The sequence below is a fragment of the Grampus griseus genome (assembly GCF_964374135.1).
Source record: "Grampus griseus genome assembly, chromosome: 2".
Taxonomy (NCBI): domain Eukaryota; kingdom Metazoa; phylum Chordata; class Mammalia; order Artiodactyla; family Delphinidae; genus Grampus; species Grampus griseus.
Genome location: NC_139018.1, coordinates 147,289,530 through 147,309,683, shown reverse-complemented (window position 1 = coordinate 147,309,683; position 20,154 = coordinate 147,289,530). Strand labels below are relative to the sequence as shown.

General features: G+C 38.8%; 2 protein-coding genes across 2 annotated transcripts in view; one reads left to right on the top strand and one right to left on the bottom strand.

Annotated features, from left to right (window-relative positions):
* Positions 1-20,154, top strand: part of DIP2C (disco interacting protein 2 homolog C) — a 401,012-nt gene that overhangs the window by 378,114 nt on the left and 2,744 nt on the right. Inside the window, exon 39 of the transcript XR_014296333.1 lies at positions 4,523-4,653. The gene's annotated coding sequence lies outside the window, so the exon portion shown is untranslated. The remainder of the gene's footprint in view (positions 1-4,522; positions 4,654-20,154) is intronic.
* ZMYND11 (zinc finger MYND-type containing 11) overlaps positions 1,885-20,154 on the bottom strand; it is a 137,359-nt gene continuing 119,089 nt past the window's right edge. Inside the window, exon 16 of the mRNA XM_082647856.1 lies at positions 1,885-4,211. Coding sequence (XP_082503982.1) covers positions 4,089-4,211 — 123 coding nt within the window. The 3' untranslated portion in view covers positions 1,885-4,088. The remainder of the gene's footprint in view (positions 4,212-20,154) is intronic.

Sequence of the window (20,154 nt, the reverse complement as noted above, 5' to 3'; positions counted from 1 at the left end):
TAAATGAATAATATTTACACTGTCTTCTAAATTTCCTTAGCAGTCTCTACCCCCAGTTATACTCTTTCCTGTTCCTGGAGGTAGGGATTATTCATCACTGCATGACTTTATTAAGCCACAGACTGTCTTCATGGGGCTGTAGAACAGGAGGTATGATGTCAGGAACCTGGTTCCTGACTTTGAGCAGCTCTGGGTCTCGGCTTTCTCTCCAGTATGAGGTTAAGGAGTTGGAGTAGATAAAGGTTTTCAAACTGCCCTGTAGAGCCATAGGGATCCTTAGGTAACTTTCCAGGGCTGCCTACTTGCAATGTCAGTTTAGAGGTTGTTGGAAGATCTTTAAGCTCTCAAATCTCAGACTCTGAAAGACTAAGCCTACCCTCAGAGAGGTCAAATTCTGTTGAAAACTGATTAATTTTTTTCTTGTCAGCTCCTAGGTTTCAAGGAGGACCTCTACTAAACATTTGCTAAATGCATGTTGACTACAGGTCGGGTGCTGATGGGGGCCCTTATTTGGTAAGACAAAGCTCTTGCTTTTAGGTTGCTCTGTCCAACATGGGTAGTCATCAGCCACACGAGAATAAACTGTGGCTAGTCCGAATGGAGATGTGCTGAAAGCATGCAACACACACTGGGTTTTGAAGACTTAGTATAAAACAAGAATATAAAATGTCTCATTGTTATATTAATTAAATATTGAAATATTTTGGATATATTAGGTTAAGTAGGATATATTATTAAAATTAACCTGTTCCTTCTTAATACGGTTAAATATTTAATATGGTTATTTAATGGTTTAATATTTAGTATGGTTACTAGAAAATTTTAAATTTCTTAGGTACCTCACGTTACATAATTTCACTTGACAGCATTGTTTTATAGTTTATAATTTAGTGTGGTAGTAGTAGTTACACTTCTGAGCACTTACATATCCTTTAAGACCTAGCCTCTCAGGTGTAATCCCTGGCCAGTACAAGCAGTTATCACTTGGAAGCTTATGAGAAAGGGCAGAGTCACCAGCTCCACCCACCCCAGACCATCTAAGTCAGAGTCTGCATTTTAACTAGAGCCTCAGGCGATTTGTGTGCACAGGAACATTTGAGAGGCTCTGATCTAGATCACAGTAACAGGACTCTTGCTACCTCTCCTATTTTTGCTTCTCTAATCTCACTGGATCCGGGATTCTTAACATGAGGGACCTGGATCCTTATGGGGGTGGGAAGTCTACAGATGGGCCCTAGGACTCTGTAAAATACTGAAACTTTATGTATATTGTTCATGAAAGGGTCTGTTTTTATTTTCATCATCAGTAAAGCAGTGATTATGAAAGGATGCCCTCGTCAGCAACACTTGGGAACTTGTCGGCAATGAAAATGCTGGGGGTGGGGACCAGCAGTGTTTGAACAAGTCCTCTTGTGATCCTGATGTCAAAAGTTTGAGAACCACTGAATTAGAGAGGAAGGCAAAGAAGAGGGTCGAGCCACTTACTACATTACAGTCTGGTCAGGAGGGTGACGCTGGCTTGAATTGAGATTGGCATCATGTGAATTGGTTGGAGGAGTGCAGTGATGCAAGGTGAGATGATGGATGTGATTCTAGATGCGTTGAAATTGATGATATTGACTAATTTCAAATGTTCACTGAATAATTTTCTATCTATCTTTATGTTCAGCCTAGCATAAGTTTACCCAGAAAGGGGGCTTTGTAGTCAAACAAACCTGAACTTGACAACTGGTAAAAGTAAGTTCAACTTAAACAAATGTTTAAGTAAATTATTTTTAACACACTGATTTTATATAAAGTTAAACAGTCACCAATGGATAGCCCACAGTATATGATTACCATGTGATACAGTTGTGTTTGTTTTGGTTTAGGGGAATGGACTAAATCAACAATTTATTAAAGGCAGTTTTTTTAAATACATTTATTAACCAATGTTAACACATTAAATGAACCTATATATTGCTAGTCAGAGCAGCTTACAAAATGCCAGAATGCATCATAGAACTGGACAGCCACGATGAATAATTACAATGTGCATAGTGGCTAAGCTCAACACCTTGATATAGCTTTATGATTGCAGAAAATTTTTAATAATGATTCCTAAAACAATCAATTGTAATTTTACCTAAAACTTTTACAAAACCAGGCCACAATCTCTTTTTTTAATTTTGTTTTTTTTTTTTTTAACACACAGTTTTCACGCTGTAGTAACTTGGAAATGTGCAACCGTGTCAACGGAGACAAAAAAGCCAAAGTAACACGAATCTTACTTTCATGCAGCTATCGGTAAATAGTACACACTCTGGAATGATTTTACACCAAAAATAGTTCCACAATAACTTGCTCTCATAGGGGTGGATCGAAGTTTTAAAACTTGAAATCAAAACAATCAATCAGAGAAGGTTAAGTGTTCATGGTTACGTCGTCTCGCTCAGACCACGGCACCGTGGCAACACGGACAAATCACACAGCAACGAGGAGGGACCGAGAGTGCCGAGTCCCTGCGTAATCCAGGTACGGTGCTGAAATGGGGCTACTGGGCAGGTCCTACAAGCCATTGGGCGCCACTGGGCAGTAGCTTGTCGATTAACTTGTGTCACCACCGTCTGTAACAGCATCAGGACTGGATGGATGATTAGTTCACAGAAGGCTCTTTAGAGTGACCCTGACAAACCTGGAGAAAACTTTTAAAAAGGTTTTTCTCCTGATTCTCTCACTTACATGGTGTGTAATTGCTTTAATAAATATCAAAGGTCTAAATAAATATTTACAAATTATTTCTCTAACCTTAAAAATAAATGATAAATGGGAATTTATTTTGACTTGGTCTAAGATCAGTCTTTGAAAAAACATAAATTGTGAGGTTTTTTTTTTTTGTAAAAAGTAATTTAAGTTTTCCTGGCTGTATTTTATATGTCTATGTATAAAAAAAATCATTATTCAACTATCGATCCATTCCTATTGGTAATGCTTCTTAATCCAGACATTCCGCAAAATACAGACTTTTTACAAATCACGGCATCTTTAATACAAGAAAATTAACATGCATTATTCTTCATTCTGTGTACAGTGGTGGAGTTCATTAGTAGGCAATGACCCACTACTACAAACATAACGGCTTCTGTGAAACTTAAGTGCTTTCTTTCCTTTCAGTATTAACTTACAATGTAAGAGGTGACACCAGATAATAGGCAATCAATCAATCAGATGATATTTGGGGAGGGAAGGGAAGCATTAGAGAAATTTGTATGCCTCATCTATAATTTCGTGTATGGATAAAGGTAGTTTTTGGCTTTTTATTTTTGTTTATTTTGTTACAAGCACTCATGTTAGGACAAAGATGAAATGTGCAAACTTTAAAATTTAAATATTCATTTTCTCTAAGATCCAGCTCAGTAAAAGATTACCCCAGTTCCCTGCAATTTTAAACTACAAGATCAAAGCTAATAATTTGTTATAAAAGTTATATATTGAAAAGAAATAATGAAAAACACAATTGGGAAATATTTAAGAAAAAATATGCAGGACTAGCACCTGCTGTGTCAACCCTGTTCCCTAAATTCAATCAATCAATCATATACCCACTGGCATAACCAATAGATAATGCCTTTAAACAGTAAATTAAGCTGAACAAAACCAGCTCAACAAGGTTAAGAAATAAATTTCACATCAAGGTAGTATGCTTTATTTCTGAAACAGTTCTGTAGTTCTTACATTCAGATCTATTTTAAATGTTTCTTTGTTAAACTCACTTGTATTCACCTGCTGTTTTTTTAAAGATCTGTTGTTTAAAGGTTAAAATCTCTGTAAAACCTAAAAATGTTTTAAAATTTGCTGAAAATGCAACAAACTCTCAATTAAAATTTATTTAAAATAATACCCTCCACTGATGTTACTTTTACCCCCTGAAAAACTCCAGAGGAGCATTAACAAAAGATTTAACTACTGTGCAAAATTTCTTCACGAAAAGTGTTTAAAGGCTGGTGCAAAATGGGAAGCAAATTCTAAACAATTTTGGCTTCTTGGAAACAAAAACCGCTGTGTCTGAGAAGAATAATCGTCAGTGATTCTCCAGAAAGAACCAGCCTTCATCTTTTCCGGCGACAGGTGCGCTTGTGTTCCGCATGCCAGTGCTCCTGCTGACACTTGATTGAGCAGTAGGATGTGTTCCAGCAGCAGTGGTACATGGCCTCCTCCTCACAGTTGTAGCACTGCAGGCAAGAAACCATAACCAGCAGTTAAACGTGGGATGAAATGCATAGGAAGCTGGGTACAGTGATTGACAGACTTTTGAAACTGTGCTTTTAAAGCTCTTTCTGGCTCAAGCTTAAACTAGTATCACCAAGAACATGTTTTCTGTCCTGAGCAGGATGGCAGGAAACAATGGGATGGACGACCGAGGCTCAGCACGCAGTCCTTTATCAGCAAACTCAAGCTTACTCGGGCACAGCATCAACTTTTCCATCTCCACTAGGTAATTCCCGTCAGCACACAAGCGTAAGTAATTTCTATTTTCTTAAAGGGCCTGAGATTCTGGAAAGATGACAGAGCAGAAGCACCAGGATCTACCTTCCCACCTGGACAACAGCTGTACTGTAGAATCTGTCTGAAGTAACTATTTTGGAACTCTGAAGTCTACTGAAGGCTTGAACAGTAAGTTATGGTTAATTTTGGTCAATTTCGGCTCTTAGCACGGTAATAGCTACATCATCCCTATTCTCCACCCAAGCAGCTGTGAATGGAGCACCTTGTGGGAGCCAGGGTGGGCAAAAAAGATGCGCTTCTGGTCACAGAAATGGGCAGCCATTGCTGTTCCACCCCCTGCCCCCGCTGTCACAACTCCTCCAGCTGAAGTGACTTTCAGAAGAGTTAAAGGGCCACTGCCCTTTTATTCCCCCTTTTGCAAGCCAGACATTTTTGCAAGCCAGACATTCAAAATCAACTGCATATACAGCAGAAATTAGAAAGTGAATGTGCATACCCAAGGAGAGGCTCAGAAAAGACCTAAGAAGGCATTTAGTTTACACCTCAATCTGATCTTTGGCACAGAAATAGACAGCCTACAACCATCAAAGAAACAAAAACAGCAACCTATGAGAAGGAGGAGAAACTGAGTTCCAGTTACCATATTACTAGATTCAAATGTCTAGTGTTCAACAAAAAACCACAAGGCATACAAAGAAGCAGGAAAAGTATGACTATTTCAAAGGAAAAAAAAGCCAAGTCAACAGAAACTGGCCATGAAAAAGACCTACTGGCAGATATATTAGACAAAGACTTTAACACAACTATTAAAGAAGGTCAAAGAACTAAAGGAAAATATGGAGAAAGTCAAGAAAATGATGTATGAACTGGAAACATCAATAAAAAGATAGAAACCAAAAAGAAAACGTGGAGCTAAGAAGTCATTAACTGAAGTGAAAAACTGACTTCAGGGATTCAAAGGCAGATTTGAGCAGAGCAGAGAGAAGAAGACAGGACAATGGAAATTAACAAGAGAGGTGAAAAGACTGGAGAGCAAGCAAACAGAGCCTAAAAAGACCTGTGGTACATCAGCCAATGGACCAAGATATGCATCATGGGAGTCCCAGAAGGAGGGGAGAGAGAAATGAGCAGAGAGAATACTGGGGAAGTTTTTAGTCAGTATTCCTTCAATCTGATGAAAGATATGAATATAAATATTCAGTAACTCCAAGTCAGATGAACTCAGAGAGCCACACTGAAACATGTTGTAACCAAACTTTTGAAACTCCTGAGAGCAGCGAGAAAGAGGGGAGCTGTCGCGCACAAAGGATCATCAATATGTTATCAGCAGATTTCCCATCAGAAATTCTGGAGGCCAGAAGACCTGATATAGTCAAAGCACTAAAAGAAGGAAAAAAACCTGTCAGTGGAGAATCCTGTATGCAGCAAAACTCTCCTTTGTACCTGCAAGAAGTACTCAGGGGGTCCTGCAGTTGAAATGAAAGGACACTAGACAGTGACCTGGAGCCATGTGGAGAAACAGAAGATCTCAACTGTGGTAAACACATGGGCAATTATAAGAGCCAGTACTATGGCTTACAATGGCTTGTAACTGTACTTTTTCTCTTCTACGATTTAAGAAACCAAGATTTAAAGAAAAAAGTTATCAGTATAAAAGCTAGTATTACTGTAAATTACTTTGTAACCCCAAATCTTTTTTCTACATAATTTAGGAGACTAATACATTTTAAAGAATTTTTAATTTATGTTTTTGGGCACACAATGTATGACAATGTGATCTTATAACATCAGCAATCAAAGGGTTGAGATGCAGCTGTAAAGGAACAGATTTTATATATGTTATTAAACTAAAACTGCTATAAATTCACATTAGAGTCTCATAACTTTAGGCTGTTAAATGTAATTCCCGTGGTAACCACAAAGAAAACTGCTATAGCATATAAACAAAAGGAAAGGAACTTAAACATTTCCCTACAAAAAATCAACTAAACACAAAAACAAGAATGCAGGAAATGAGGGTCAGAAAAGTTATGGAGCTTTAAATTTACACAGATTAAACTCTCCAATCAAAAGACACAGATTGGCAGAATGGATAAAAACACGTCTATAATATAATGTCTATAAGAGACTCACTTAAGACCTAAAGACACAAATGGGCTGAAAGTGAAAGGATGGAAAAAGATATTCCATGCAAATTGGAACCAAAAGAGAGCAAGGTAGCTATACTAATTTCACACAAAGTAGACTTTAAATCAAAAAAAGGTTACAACAGACAAAGAAGGACACTATATATTAATAAAAGGTTCAATACAGCAAGAAGACATAATAATTATAAATATTTACACATGTAATGACCACTAAAACATAAGAAGCAAAAACAGACAGTTCTACAATAGAGACTTCAACATCCCACTCACACTAAGGGATAGAACCACCAGACATAGGTAAGGAAAGGCGAGGGCGTAACACAATAAACCAACTAGATCTAACAGATATACACAGAGCACTCTACCCAACAACAAGAGCACACATTCTTCAAGTGCATGTGGGACACTTTACAAATTAAGTCTCAACATATTTTAAAAGGTAGATATCATACTAAGTATCTTTTTTGACCACAATGGGATAAAATAAGAAAGCAAAAACAAAAGTAAAACTGGAAAATTCAAAGTTGTGGAAACTTAAAAAAACACTTTTAAACAACCAATGGATCAAAGAAAAATTTAGGTTATGCAGTGAGGCAGTGCTCAGAGGGAAATTTATAGCTGTAATATCTACCTGAAGAAACAGATCAGTAGCCAAAAAGTCCACCTTAAGGAATTGGTAAAAAAAAAGCAAGCTAAAGCAAAAGTTAGCAGGAGGAAGAAAAAAAAAAAATTAGCACAGAGGTCAACAAAATACAGAAGAGTAAAATAATAAAGAAAAATCAACGAAACCAAAAGTTGGTTCTTCGAAAAGATAAACAAAATTGATAAACCTTTAGCTAGATGGACCAAGAAGAAAAGAGAGGACTCAAGTTACTAAATGAAAAATAAAAGTGGGGACCTTACTACTGATTCTACAAAAATAAAAAGGATTGTAACAATGCACTATTAACAATTATACACAACAAACTGGATAACCTAGATGAGATGGACAAATTCCTACAAACCCCAAACCTACCAAGACTAATCTTGAAAATATCTGAATAGACCCATAACTAATAAGCAGATTGACCTATTAATCAAAAATCTCCCAATAAATAAAGCCCTGGACCTGATGGCTTCTCTAGTAAATTCTACCAAACATTTAAAGAGCTGTCAAACCATCTCATACTCTTCCCAAAGATGGAAGAGGAGGGAATATTTCCTAACTCACTCTGTGAGTCCAGAATAACCCTGATACCAAGCCAAAGACACTACAAGAAAAGAAAACTACAGATCCACATGCCTTACAACCACTGAGATAAAATCCTCAACAAAATACTAGCAAATGGAATTCGGCAGCATATTAGAAGAATTATACACCAATGATGTGATGCGACATATAAGAATCAATCAGTGTAATATGCCACATCAACATAATGAAGGAAAAACCACATGGTCATCGCAGTAAGTGAAGAAAAAACATCTGACAAAATTCAGCACGCATTCATGATAAAAACACTCAACAAACAGGAACAGAAGGAAACTACCTACCTCCACATAATAAAAGCCACATATGAAAAACACACAGCAAACATCACACTCAAAGATCAGGAACAACGCAAAGATGCCCACTTTCACCACTTCTATTCAATATAGTACTAGAAGTCCTAGCCAGAGCACTTAGGCAAACAAGAAATCAAAGGCATGCTAATTGTAAAGGAAGAAGTAAAATTATCTTTGCATATGATATGATCTTATACGTAGAAACCCTGAAGACTCCAGAACGAAGTTGCTAGAACTAAAAGAGGAATTTGGCAAAGGAGCAGGATACAAAGTCAATACACTAAAATCAACTGCATTTCTATACACAAACAATGAACAATCTCAAGAGCAAATTACGAAAACAATTCTATTTAAAACAGCCTAAAAAAACCAAAATACTTATGAATTAACTTAACCAAGGAGATGAAAGACTTATACAATGAGAATTAAAAGAAATTAAAGACAACATAAATAAATGGAAACACATGCCACGTTCATGGATTAGAAGACTTAATATTGTTAAAATGTCAATACTACTGAAAGTGATCTGAAGATTCAATGCAATCCCTATCAAAATCCCAGTGACATTTTTAGTAGAAATTGAAAAACCTACCCACATTTTCATATGGAACCTCAAGGGACCCCAAATAGCCAAAACAATCTTGAAAAAATAAAACAAATCTGGAGGAATTATACATCCTGATTTCAATACTTACTACAAATCTACATTAATCCAACCTGTGAAGTACTGGCGTAAAGACAGACATACTGACCAATGGAACAGAATAGAGAGCACAGAAATAAACATATATATGGTCAATTGTTTTTTGATGAGGGTGCCAAGATCGTTTAATGGGGAACAGATAGTCTTTTCAACGAAGGATGCTGGAAAATCTGGATATCCACATACAAAAGAATGAAGTTGGACCCTTACCTAACACCACATACAAAAATTAACTCAAAATGGGTCAAGGACATAATTCTAAGATCTTATTGTAAGATCTAAGACAATAAATCTCTTAGAAGAAAACAAAGGACAAAAACTTCATGACGCTGGATTTGGCAATGAATTTTTGGATATGACACCAAAGGCACAGTTAACAAAGAAAAAAATAGACAAATGGCACTTTATGAAAATTATTCATGGAATAAAAAAGCAACCCACAGAATGGGAGAAAATATTTGCAAATCATGTATCTGAAAAGGGATTAATATCCAGAATATATGGAGAACTCCTAAGACTCAACTCAAAAAATGGGCAAAGGACTTGAATAGACATTTATCAAGGATACAGGAATGCCAATAATCACATGAAAAGATGCTCAACATCACCAGTCATTAGGGAAATGCAAATCAAAACTACAGTGAAACACCACCTCACACCTATTTGTATGAGTACTATCAAAATAAAACAAGAGTTGGTGGGGATGTAGAGAAATTGGAACCCTGGTGCACTGTCATGTGGGAATGTAAAATGGTACAACTGCTGTGGAAAACAGCATGTGGTTCCTCAAAAAATTTAAAACGTAATTACCATATAACCATGCAATTCCACTCTGGGTATATGCCCAGAAGAACTGAAAGCAGGATCTCAAAGAGATATTTGTACACTCATGTTTATAGAAGCATTATTCACAATAGCTAAACCATGAAAGTAACCCAAGTGACCATCAGTGGGTAAATGGATAAGCAAAAACGTGGTATATACATGCACTGGAGTACTATTCAGCCTTAAAAGGGGAGAAACTTCTGCAGTATACTGCAACATGGATGAAACTCGGTGCCATTATGCTAAGTTAAATCAGCCAGTCCTAAAAAGACTGTGTGATCCACTTATAAGAGGTGCCAGCAGTAGTCACAGTCACAGATACAATGTAGAATGGTAGTTACCAGGGGCTGGGGGAGGGGAGAACAGGGAGTGACTGTTTAATAGGTAAAGAGTTTCCATTTTACAGGGTGCAAGAAGTTATGGGAATAAGATGGCAGTGATGTTGCACAACATGAATGTATTTAATAGCACTGAACTGTAAACTTAAAAATGATTAAGATAATAAATTTATTTTACCACAGTTTTTTAAAAAGGCTCTTCACCTCATATTTCTTTCCATCTACCACCCCCATTTTTCTGCTCCCCTTCCCAAACATCTTGGAAGAATTACCTACACTTGTTATTTCAGAGTATTCTCTTCCCCTCTTTTTTAAGCCCACTGCAGTCTTTCACCCGTGCCGTGCCACTGAATGCGCTATTATCAAGGTCACTTATGGTCTAAAACCAGTGGTTAATTCTCAGCCTTCATCTTATGGGGCAACGTCTGGAGAAGTTTTGATTGTCATCACTCGGGGTGGGGATAGAGGCTTAGCTGCTGCTAAACATCCTACGGTGCACAGGAGTGTCCCCAATTTTTTGGTCCAAATGTCAGTAGTACTCTGGTATATTTCCTGTGATTTTACTATGTCAGCAATTGTGACTTCAGTGAGGTTACTATTTAAAAAGTGTGGATAGCATGTTTTAATTTTGGAAGTAGCTGTAATAATCAGATTTGGGTTTGAATCTTAGATCTGTGCTAATTAATCAAGTGAGTTCAGACCACGTTTATTTAACTTCTTAGTTTCCTCATCCTCAGATAATACTTCAGGCAGCACCATCCCTTCTATTACTTAATGCATTCATTTTGTATTTCTGCCTTTCTTTGTGAATATATTTAAAGGATGTATCATTCTTACTATGTTTCTCTTGATTGTATGCCATCTTAACATCCACTTTTTGGGTATCTGATTTACCTACATACTCTCTTGTCCTACAGTACTGTACTGCTTCTTACAATAATGTAAGATTTAACTATAATACAAGAATAACTATAATACAAGAATAATTCTAAACCTTTTACCAGTCTACTAGAATCGATATACGAGCAGAAGTAGCTTAGGAGGGTGAGTCCCAGCTCACCGACCAGGTTTCTAGTCACTCTGTTTAATCTCATAAGCCTCAAATTCCTTATCTAAAAAAATGGGTATAAATAAAAGCACTATGGTTTGCCATAAAAACAGACACACAGGTTCAGTTTTAGGCAGAAACTTGCTGAGGTAGAATCCAGGGCCTAAGCATTTTAAAGCCTAGTTATTCAGAAGAGGGGCGCTTCCGGGAAGATGGCGGCAGGGTAAGACGCGGAGATCAGCTTCCTCCCCACAGATACACCAGAAATACAGCTACACGTGGAACAACTCCTACAGAACACCTACTGAACGCTGGCGGAAGACCTCAGACCTCCCAAAAGGCAAGAAACCCCCCACGTACCTGGGTAGGGTAAAAGAAAAAAGATTAAACAGAGACAAAAGGATAGGGACGGGTCCTGCACCAGTGGGAGGGAGCCGAGAAGAAGGAAAGGTTTCCACACACTAGGAAGCCCCCTCGCGGGCGGAGACTGCGGGTGGCGCAGGGGTGAAGCTTCGAAGCCGCGGAGGAGAGCGCAGCAACAGGGGTGCGGAGGGCAAAGCAGAGAGATTCCCGCACAGAGGATCAGGGCCGACCGGCACTCACCAGCTCGAGAGGCTTGTCTGCTCACCCACCGGGGCGGGTGGGGCTGGGAGCTGAGGCTCCAGCTTCGGTTGGAGCGCCGGGAGAGGACTGGGGTTGGCGGCGTGAACACAGCCTGCAGGGGGCTTGTGCGCCACGGCTAGCCGGGAGGGAGTTCAGGGAAAAGTCTGGACCTGCCGAAGAGGCAAGAGACTTTTTCTTCCCTCTTTGTTTCCTGGTGCGCGAGGAGAGGGGATTAAGAGTGCTGCTTAAAGGAGCTCCAGAGACGGGCGTGAGCCGCGGCTAAAAGCGCGGACCCCAGAGACGGGCATAAGACGCTAAGGCTGCTGCTGCCGCCACCAAGAAGCCTGTGTGTGAGCACAGGTCACTAACCACACCCCGCTTCCGGGGAGGCTGTGCAGCCTGCCACTGCAAGGGTCCCGGGATCCAGGGACAAGTCCCCCGGGAGAACGCACGGCGCGCCTCAGGCTGGTGCAACATCACGCCAGCCTCTGCCGACGGCGCAGGCTCGCCCCGCACTCCGCGCCCCTCCCTCGCCCCCGGCCTGAGTGAGCCAGAGTCCCCGAAGCAGCGGCTCCTTTAACCCCGTCCTGTCTGAGCGAAGAACAGACGCCCTCCGGCGACCTACACGCAGAGGCGGGGCCAAATCCAAAGCTGAGCCCCTGGGACCTGTGAGAACAAAGAAGAGAAAGGGAAATCTCTCCCAGCAGCCTCAGAAGCAGCGGATTGAAGCTCCACAATCAACTTGATGTACGCTGCATCTGTGGAATACATGAATAGACAGCGAATCATCCCAAACTGAGGAGGTGGACTTTGAGAGCAAGATTTATGATTTTTTCCCCTTTTCCTCTTTTTGTGTGTATGTGTATGTTTCTGTGTGAGATTTTGTCTGTATAGCTTTGCTCCCACCATTTGTCCTAGGGTTCTATCCGTCCGTTTTTTTTCTTATTTTTTTATTTTAATGACTTTATTATATTTTATCTTACTTTACTTTATCTTTTTCTTTTTTTCCTTACTTCCCTCCTTCCTTCCTTCCTCCTTGCTTTCTTTCTACTTCTACTAATTCTTTCTTCCTACTTTTTCTCCCTTTTATTCTGAGCCATGTGGATGAAAGGCTCTTGGTGCTGGAGCCAGGAGTCAGTGCTGTGCCTCTGAGGTGGGAGAGCCAACTTCAGGACACTGGTCCACAAGAGACCTCCCAGCTCCACATAATTTCAAACGGCAAAAATCTCCCAGAGATCTCCATCTCAACACCAGCACCCAGCTTCACTCAATGACCAAAGCTACAGTGCTGGACATCCTATGCCAAACAACTACAAGACAGGAACACACCCCCACCCATTAGCAGAGAGGCTGCCTAAAATCATAATAAGGCCACAGACGCCCCAAAACACACCACCAGATGTGGACCTGCCCACCAGAAAGACAAGATCCAGCCTCATCCACCAGAACACAGGCACTAGTCCCCTCCACCAGGAAGCCTACACAACCCACTGAACCAACCTTAACCACTGGGGACAGACACCAAAAACAACGGGAACTACAAACCTGCAGCCTGCAAAAAGGAGACCCCAAACACAGTAAGATAAGCAAAATGAGAAGACAGAAAAACACACAGCAGATGAAGGAGCAAGATAAAAACCCACCAGACCTAACAAATGAAGAGGAAATAGGCAGTCTACCTGAAAAAGAATTCAGAATAATGATAGTAAAGATGATCCAAAAGCTTGGAAATAGAGAAAATGCAAGAAACATTTAACAAGGACCTAGAAGAACTAAAGAGGAAACAAGCAACGATGAACACCACAATAAATGAAACTAAAAATAGTCTAGATGGGATCAATAGCAGAATAACTGAGGCAGAAGAACGGATAAGTGACCTGGAAGATAAAATAGTGGAAATAACTACTGCAGAGCAGAATAAAGAAAAAAGAATGAAAAGAACTGAGGACAGTCTCAGAGACCTATGGGACAACATTAAATGCACCAACATTCGAATTATAGGGGTTCCAGAAGCAGAAGAGAAAAAGAAAGGGATTCAGAAAATATTTGAAGAGATTATAGTTGAAAACTTCCCTAATATGGGAAAAGAAATAGTTAATCAAGTCCAGGAAGCACAGAGAGTCCCATACAGGATAAATCCAAGGAGAAATACGCCAAGACACATGTTAATCAAACAGTCAAAAATTAAATACAAAGAAAACATTAAAAGCAGCAAGGGAAAAACAACAAATAACACACAAGGGAATCCCCATAAGGTTAACCGCTGATCTTTCAGCAGAAACTCTGCAAGCCAGAAGGGACTGGCAGGACATATTTAAAGTGATGAAGGAGAAAAACCTGCAACCAAGATTACTCTACCCAGCAACGATCTCATTCAGATTCGATGGAGAAATTAAAACCTTTACAGACAAGCAGAAGCTGAGAGAGTTCAGCACCACCAAACCAGCTTTACAACAACTGCTAAAGGAACTTCTCTAGGCAAGAAACACAAGGAAAAGACCTATAATAACGAACCCAAAACAATTAAGAAACTGGGAATAGGAACATACATATCAATAATTACCTTAAATGTAAATGGACTAAATGCTCCCACCAAAAGACACAGATTGGCTGAATGGATACAAAAACAAGACCCATATATGTGCTGTCTACATGAGACCCACTTCAGACCTAGAGACACATACAGACTGAAAGTAAGGGGATGGAAAAAGATATTCCATGCAAATGGAAACCAAAAGAAAGCTGGAGTAGCAATTCTCATACCAGACAAAATAGACTTTAAAATAAAGACTATTAGAAGAGACAAAGAAGGACACTACATAATGATCAAGGGATCGATCCAAGAAGAAGATATAACAATTGTAAATATTTATGCACCCTACATAGGAGCACCTCAATACATAAGGCAAATACTAACAGCCATAAAAGGGGAAATCGACAGTAACACATTCATAGTAAGGGACTTTAACACCCCACTTTCACCAATGGACAGATCATCCAAAATGAAAATAAATAAGGAAACACGAGCTTTAAATGATACATTAAACGAGATGGACTTAATTGATATTTATAGGACATTCCATCCAAAAACAACAGAATACACATTTTTCTCAAGTGCTCATGGAACATTCTCCAGGATAGATCATATCTTGGATCACAAGTCAAGCCTTGGTAAATTTAAGAAAATTGAAATTGTTTCAAGTATCTTTTCCGACCACAACGCTATGAGACTACATATCAATTACAGGAAAAGATCTGTAAAAAATACAAACACATGGAGGCTAAATAGTACACTACTTAATAACGAAGTGATCACTGAAGAAATCAAAGAGGAAATCAAAAAATACCTAGAAACAAATGACAATGGAGACACGACAACCCAAAACCTATGGAATGCAGCAAAAGCAGTTCTGAGAGGGAAGTTTATAGCAATACAATCCTACCTTAAGAAACAGGAAACATCTCAAATAAACAACCTAACCTTGCACCTAAAGCAATTAGAGAAAGAAGAAGAAAAAAATCCCAAAGTTAGCAGAAAGAAAGAAATCATAAAAATCAGATCAGAAATAAATGAAAAAGAAATGAAGGAAACGATAGCAAAGATCAATAAAACTAAAAGCTGGTTCTTTGAGAAGATAAACAAAATTGATAAACCATTAGCCAGACTCATCAAGAAAAAAAAGGAGAAGACTCAAATCAATAGAATTAGAAATGAAAAAGGAGAAGTAACAACTGACACTGCAGAAATACAAAAGATCATGAGAGATTACTACAAGCAACTCTATGCCAATAAAATGGACAACCTGGAAGAAATGGACAAATTCTTAGAAATGCACAACCTGCCAAGACTGAATCAGGAAGAAATAGAAAATATGAAGAGACCAATCACAAGCACTGAAATTGAAACTGTGATTAAAAATCTTCCAACAAACAAAAGTCCAGGACCAGATGGCTTCACAGGCGAATTCTATCAAACATTTAGAGAAGAGCTAACACCTATCCTTCTCAAACGCTTCCAAAATATATCAGAGGGAGGAACATTCCCAAACTCATTCTACGAGGCCACCATCACCTTGATACCAAAACCAGACAAGGATGTCACAAAGAATGAAAACTACAGGCCAATATCACTGATGAACACAGATGCAAAAATCCTCAACAAAACACTAGCAAACAGAATCCAACAACACATTAAAAGGATCATACACCATGATAAGTGGGGTTTATTCCAGGAATGCAAGGATTCTTCAATATATGCAAATCAGTCAACATGATACACCATATTAACAAATTGAAGGAGAAAAACCATATGATCATCTCAATAGATGCAGAAAAAGCTTTCAACAAAATTCAACACCCGTTTTAAGATTAAAAACCCTGCAGGAAGTAGGCATAGAGGGAACTTTCCTCAACATAATAAAGGCCATATATGACAAACCCACAGCCAACATCGTCCTCAATGGTGAAAAACTGAAAGCATTTCCACTAAGATCAGGAACAAGACAAGGTTGCCCACTCTCACCACTCTTATTCAACATAGTTTAAGAAGTTTTAGCCACAGCAATCAGAGAAGAAAAGGAAATAAAAGGAATCCAAATCGGAAAAGAATAAGTAAAGCTGTCACTGTTTGCAGATGGCATGATACTATACATAGAGAATCCTAAAGATGCCACCAGAAAACTACTAGAGCTAATCAATGAATTTGGTAAAGTAGCAAGATACAAAATTAATGCACAGAAATCTCTTGCATTGCTATACACTAATGATGAAAAATCTGAAAGTGAAATTAAGGAAACACTCCCATTTACCATTGCAACAAAAAGAATAAAATATCTAGGCATAAACCTACCTAAGGAGACAAAAGACCTATATGCAGAAAATTATAAGACACTGATGAAAGAAATTAAAGATGATACAAATAGATGGAGAGATATACCATGTTCTTGGATTGGAAGAATCAACATTGTGAAAATGACTCTACTACCCAAAGCAATCTACAGATTCAATGCAATCCCTATCAAACTACCACTGGCATTTTTCACAGAACTAGAACAAACAACTTCACAATTTGTATGGAAACACAGAAGATCCCAAATAGCCAAAGCAATCTTGAGAACGAAAAACGGAGCTGGAGGAATTAGGCTCTCTGACTTCCGACTATACTACAAAGCTACAGTAACCAAGACAGTATGGTACTGGCACAAAAACAGAAATATAGATCAATGGAACAGGATAGAAAGCCCAGAGGTAAACCCACGCACATATGGTCACCTTATCTTTGATAAAGGAGGCAGGAGTGTACAGTGGAGAAAGGACAGCCTCTTCAATAATTGGTGCTGGGAAAACTGGACAGGTACATGTAAAAGTATGAGATTAGATCACTCCCTAACACCATACACAAAAATAAGCTCAAAATGGATTAAAGACCTAAATGTAAGGCCAGAAACAATCAAACTCTTAGAGGAAAACATAGGCAGAACACTCTATGACATAAATCACAGCAAGATCCTTTCTGACCCACCTCCTAGAGAAATGGAAATAAAAACAAAAATAAACAAATGGGACCTAATGAAACTTCAAAGCTTTTGCACAGCAAAGGAAACCATAAACAAGACCAAAAGACAACCCTCAGAATGGGAGGAAATATTTGCAAATGAAGCAACTGACAAAGGATTCATCTCCAAAATTTATAAGTAGCTCATGCAGCTCAATAACAAAAAACAAACAACCCAATCCCAAAATGGGCAGAAGACCTAAATAGACATTTCTCCAAAGAAGATATACAGACTGCCAAGAAACACATGAAAGAATGCTCAACATCATTAATCATTAGAGAAATGCAAATCGAAACTATAATGAGATATCATCTCCCACCAGTCAGAATGGCCATCATCAAAACATCTAGAAACAATAAATGCTGAAGAGGGTGTGGAGAAAAGGGAACCCTCTTGCACTGTTGGTGGGAATGTAAATTGATACAGCCACTGTGGAGAACAATATGGAAGTTCCTTAAAAAACTACAAATAGAACTACCATATGACCCAGCAATCCCACTACTGGGCATATACCCTGAGAAAACCATAATTCAAAAACAGTCATGTACCAAAATGTTCATTGCAGCTCTATTTACAATAGCCCGGAGATGGAAACAACCGAAATGTCCATCATTGGATGAATGGATAAAGAAGATGTGGCATATATATACAATGGAATATTACTCAGCCATAAAAAGAAACGAAATTGAGCTATTTATAATGAGGTGGATAGACCTAGAGTCTGTCATATACAGTGAAGTAAGTCAGAAAGAGAAAGACAAATACCGTATGCTAACATATATATGGTATTTAAGGAAAAAAATGTCATGAAGAACCTAGGGGTAAGACAGGAATAAACACACAGACCTACTAGAGAATAGACTGGAGGATATGGGGAGGGGGAAGGGTAAGCTGTGACAAAGCGAGAGAGAGGCATGGGCATATATACACTACCGAACGTAAGGTAGATAGCTAGTGGGAAGCAGCCGCATGGCACAGGGAGATCAGCTCGGTGCTTCGTGACTGCCTGGAGGGGTGGTATAGGGAGGGTGGGAGGGAGGGAGACGCAAGAGGGAAGAGATATGGGAACATATGTATATGTATAACTGATTCACTTTGTTATAAAGCAGAAACTAACACACCATTGTAAAGCAATTATACTCCAATAAAGATGTAAAAAACAAACCAAAAAAAACAGACACATAGATTAATGGAATAGAGAGCCCAGAAATAAACCTATGCAAACATGGTCTATTAATTTATGACAAAGAAGCCAAGAGTATACAATGGGGAAAGGATAGTCTCTTCAGTGAGTGGTATTGAGAAAACTTGGGCAATGACGTGCAAAAGAATGAAACTGGACCGCTATCTTACACCATACACAAAAATCAACTCAAAATAGATTAAAGACTTTAACTCAAGACCTGAAACCATAAAACTCCTAGAAGAAAACATAGGGGGTAAGCTCCTGGACATTGGTCTCGGCAATGATTTTTTTGTTTGACACCAAAAGCAAAGGCCACAGAAGTAAAAACAAAAAGTGGGGCTACATCAAACTAAAAAGATTCCGCACATCAAAGAGAACCATCAACAAAATAAAACGGCAACCTTGGAATAGGAAAAAATATTTGCAAACCACATATCCCATAAGAGATTAATATCCAAAATACATAAAGAACTCATACAACTCAGTGGAAAAAAAAAACTCCCAATAACCCAATCAAAAAATAGGCAGAGAGGTGGCGCAGTGGTTGAGGGTCCGCCTGCCGATGCAGGGGACACGGGTTCGTGCCCCGGTCCGGGAAGATCCCACATGCCACGGAGCGGCTGGGCCAGCGAGCCATGGCCGCTGAGCCTGCGCGTCCGGAGCCTGTGCTCTGCAACAGGAGAGGCTGTAACAGTGAGAGGCCCGCGTACCACAAAAAAAAAAAAAAAAAGGCAGAGGACCTGAATTGATATTTTTCCAAGGAAGATATACAAATGGCCAATAGATACATAAAAACAGCTCAACATCACCAATCACCAGGGAAATGCTAATCAGTATCAGTGATATATCACCTCACACCTGTTAGAATGGCCATCATAAAAAAAGACAAGTGTTGGTGAGGATTTGGAGAAAAGGGAACTCTTGTGCACTGTTGGTGGGAATGTAAACTGGTGCAGCCATGATGGAAAATAGTATGGAGGTTCCTCAAAAAGTTAAAAATAAAACTACCATACTATCCAGCAATACCATTTCTGGGTATTTACCCAAAGGAAATGAAAACAGGGTATCGAAAAGATATCTGTGCTCCAACGTTCACTGAAGCATATTCACAATAGCCAAGATATCTATATACAACCTACATGTCCATCAGTGGATGAACAGATTAAGGAAAACGTAGTGTGATGTATGTATATATACTACTACACTCACACACACACATACACACACTGGAAGGTTATTCAGCCACACGTTAGGAAGGAAATGCTGCCCTTTGGGACAACATGGATGGGCTTCAAGGGTATTATGCTAAGTAAAGTAAGTCAAATATCGCATGGTATCATTTATATGTGGAATCAAATAGGTATAATAATTCAGCTATTTCATCAATGGTAAAATGTTATAAAAAGCAGTATTATAATTCTTTTCTTTAGCCACCTCTTCCCATTTCCTTGATTCATGAGTAAACTTATGGGAACTTCCCCTTATAAGTCTAGTGTCTACTTTCTAGCTTTCTCTCATCTTTGCATGAAGACAGAATTACAGACATGGTGTTGGGGCATTCTGCTTGATAAGATCTTGAGCACACCTTAATAATTCGATCTAGTGATATTTATATTTCATCATTCATCTGTTTTTCCTTCTAAGTTATCTTCATATATTCTTCTAAGTTATATCTGTTTCTCTTTTCCTTCTTGTCAAATCTTCATCAAAAATTTTAAAATG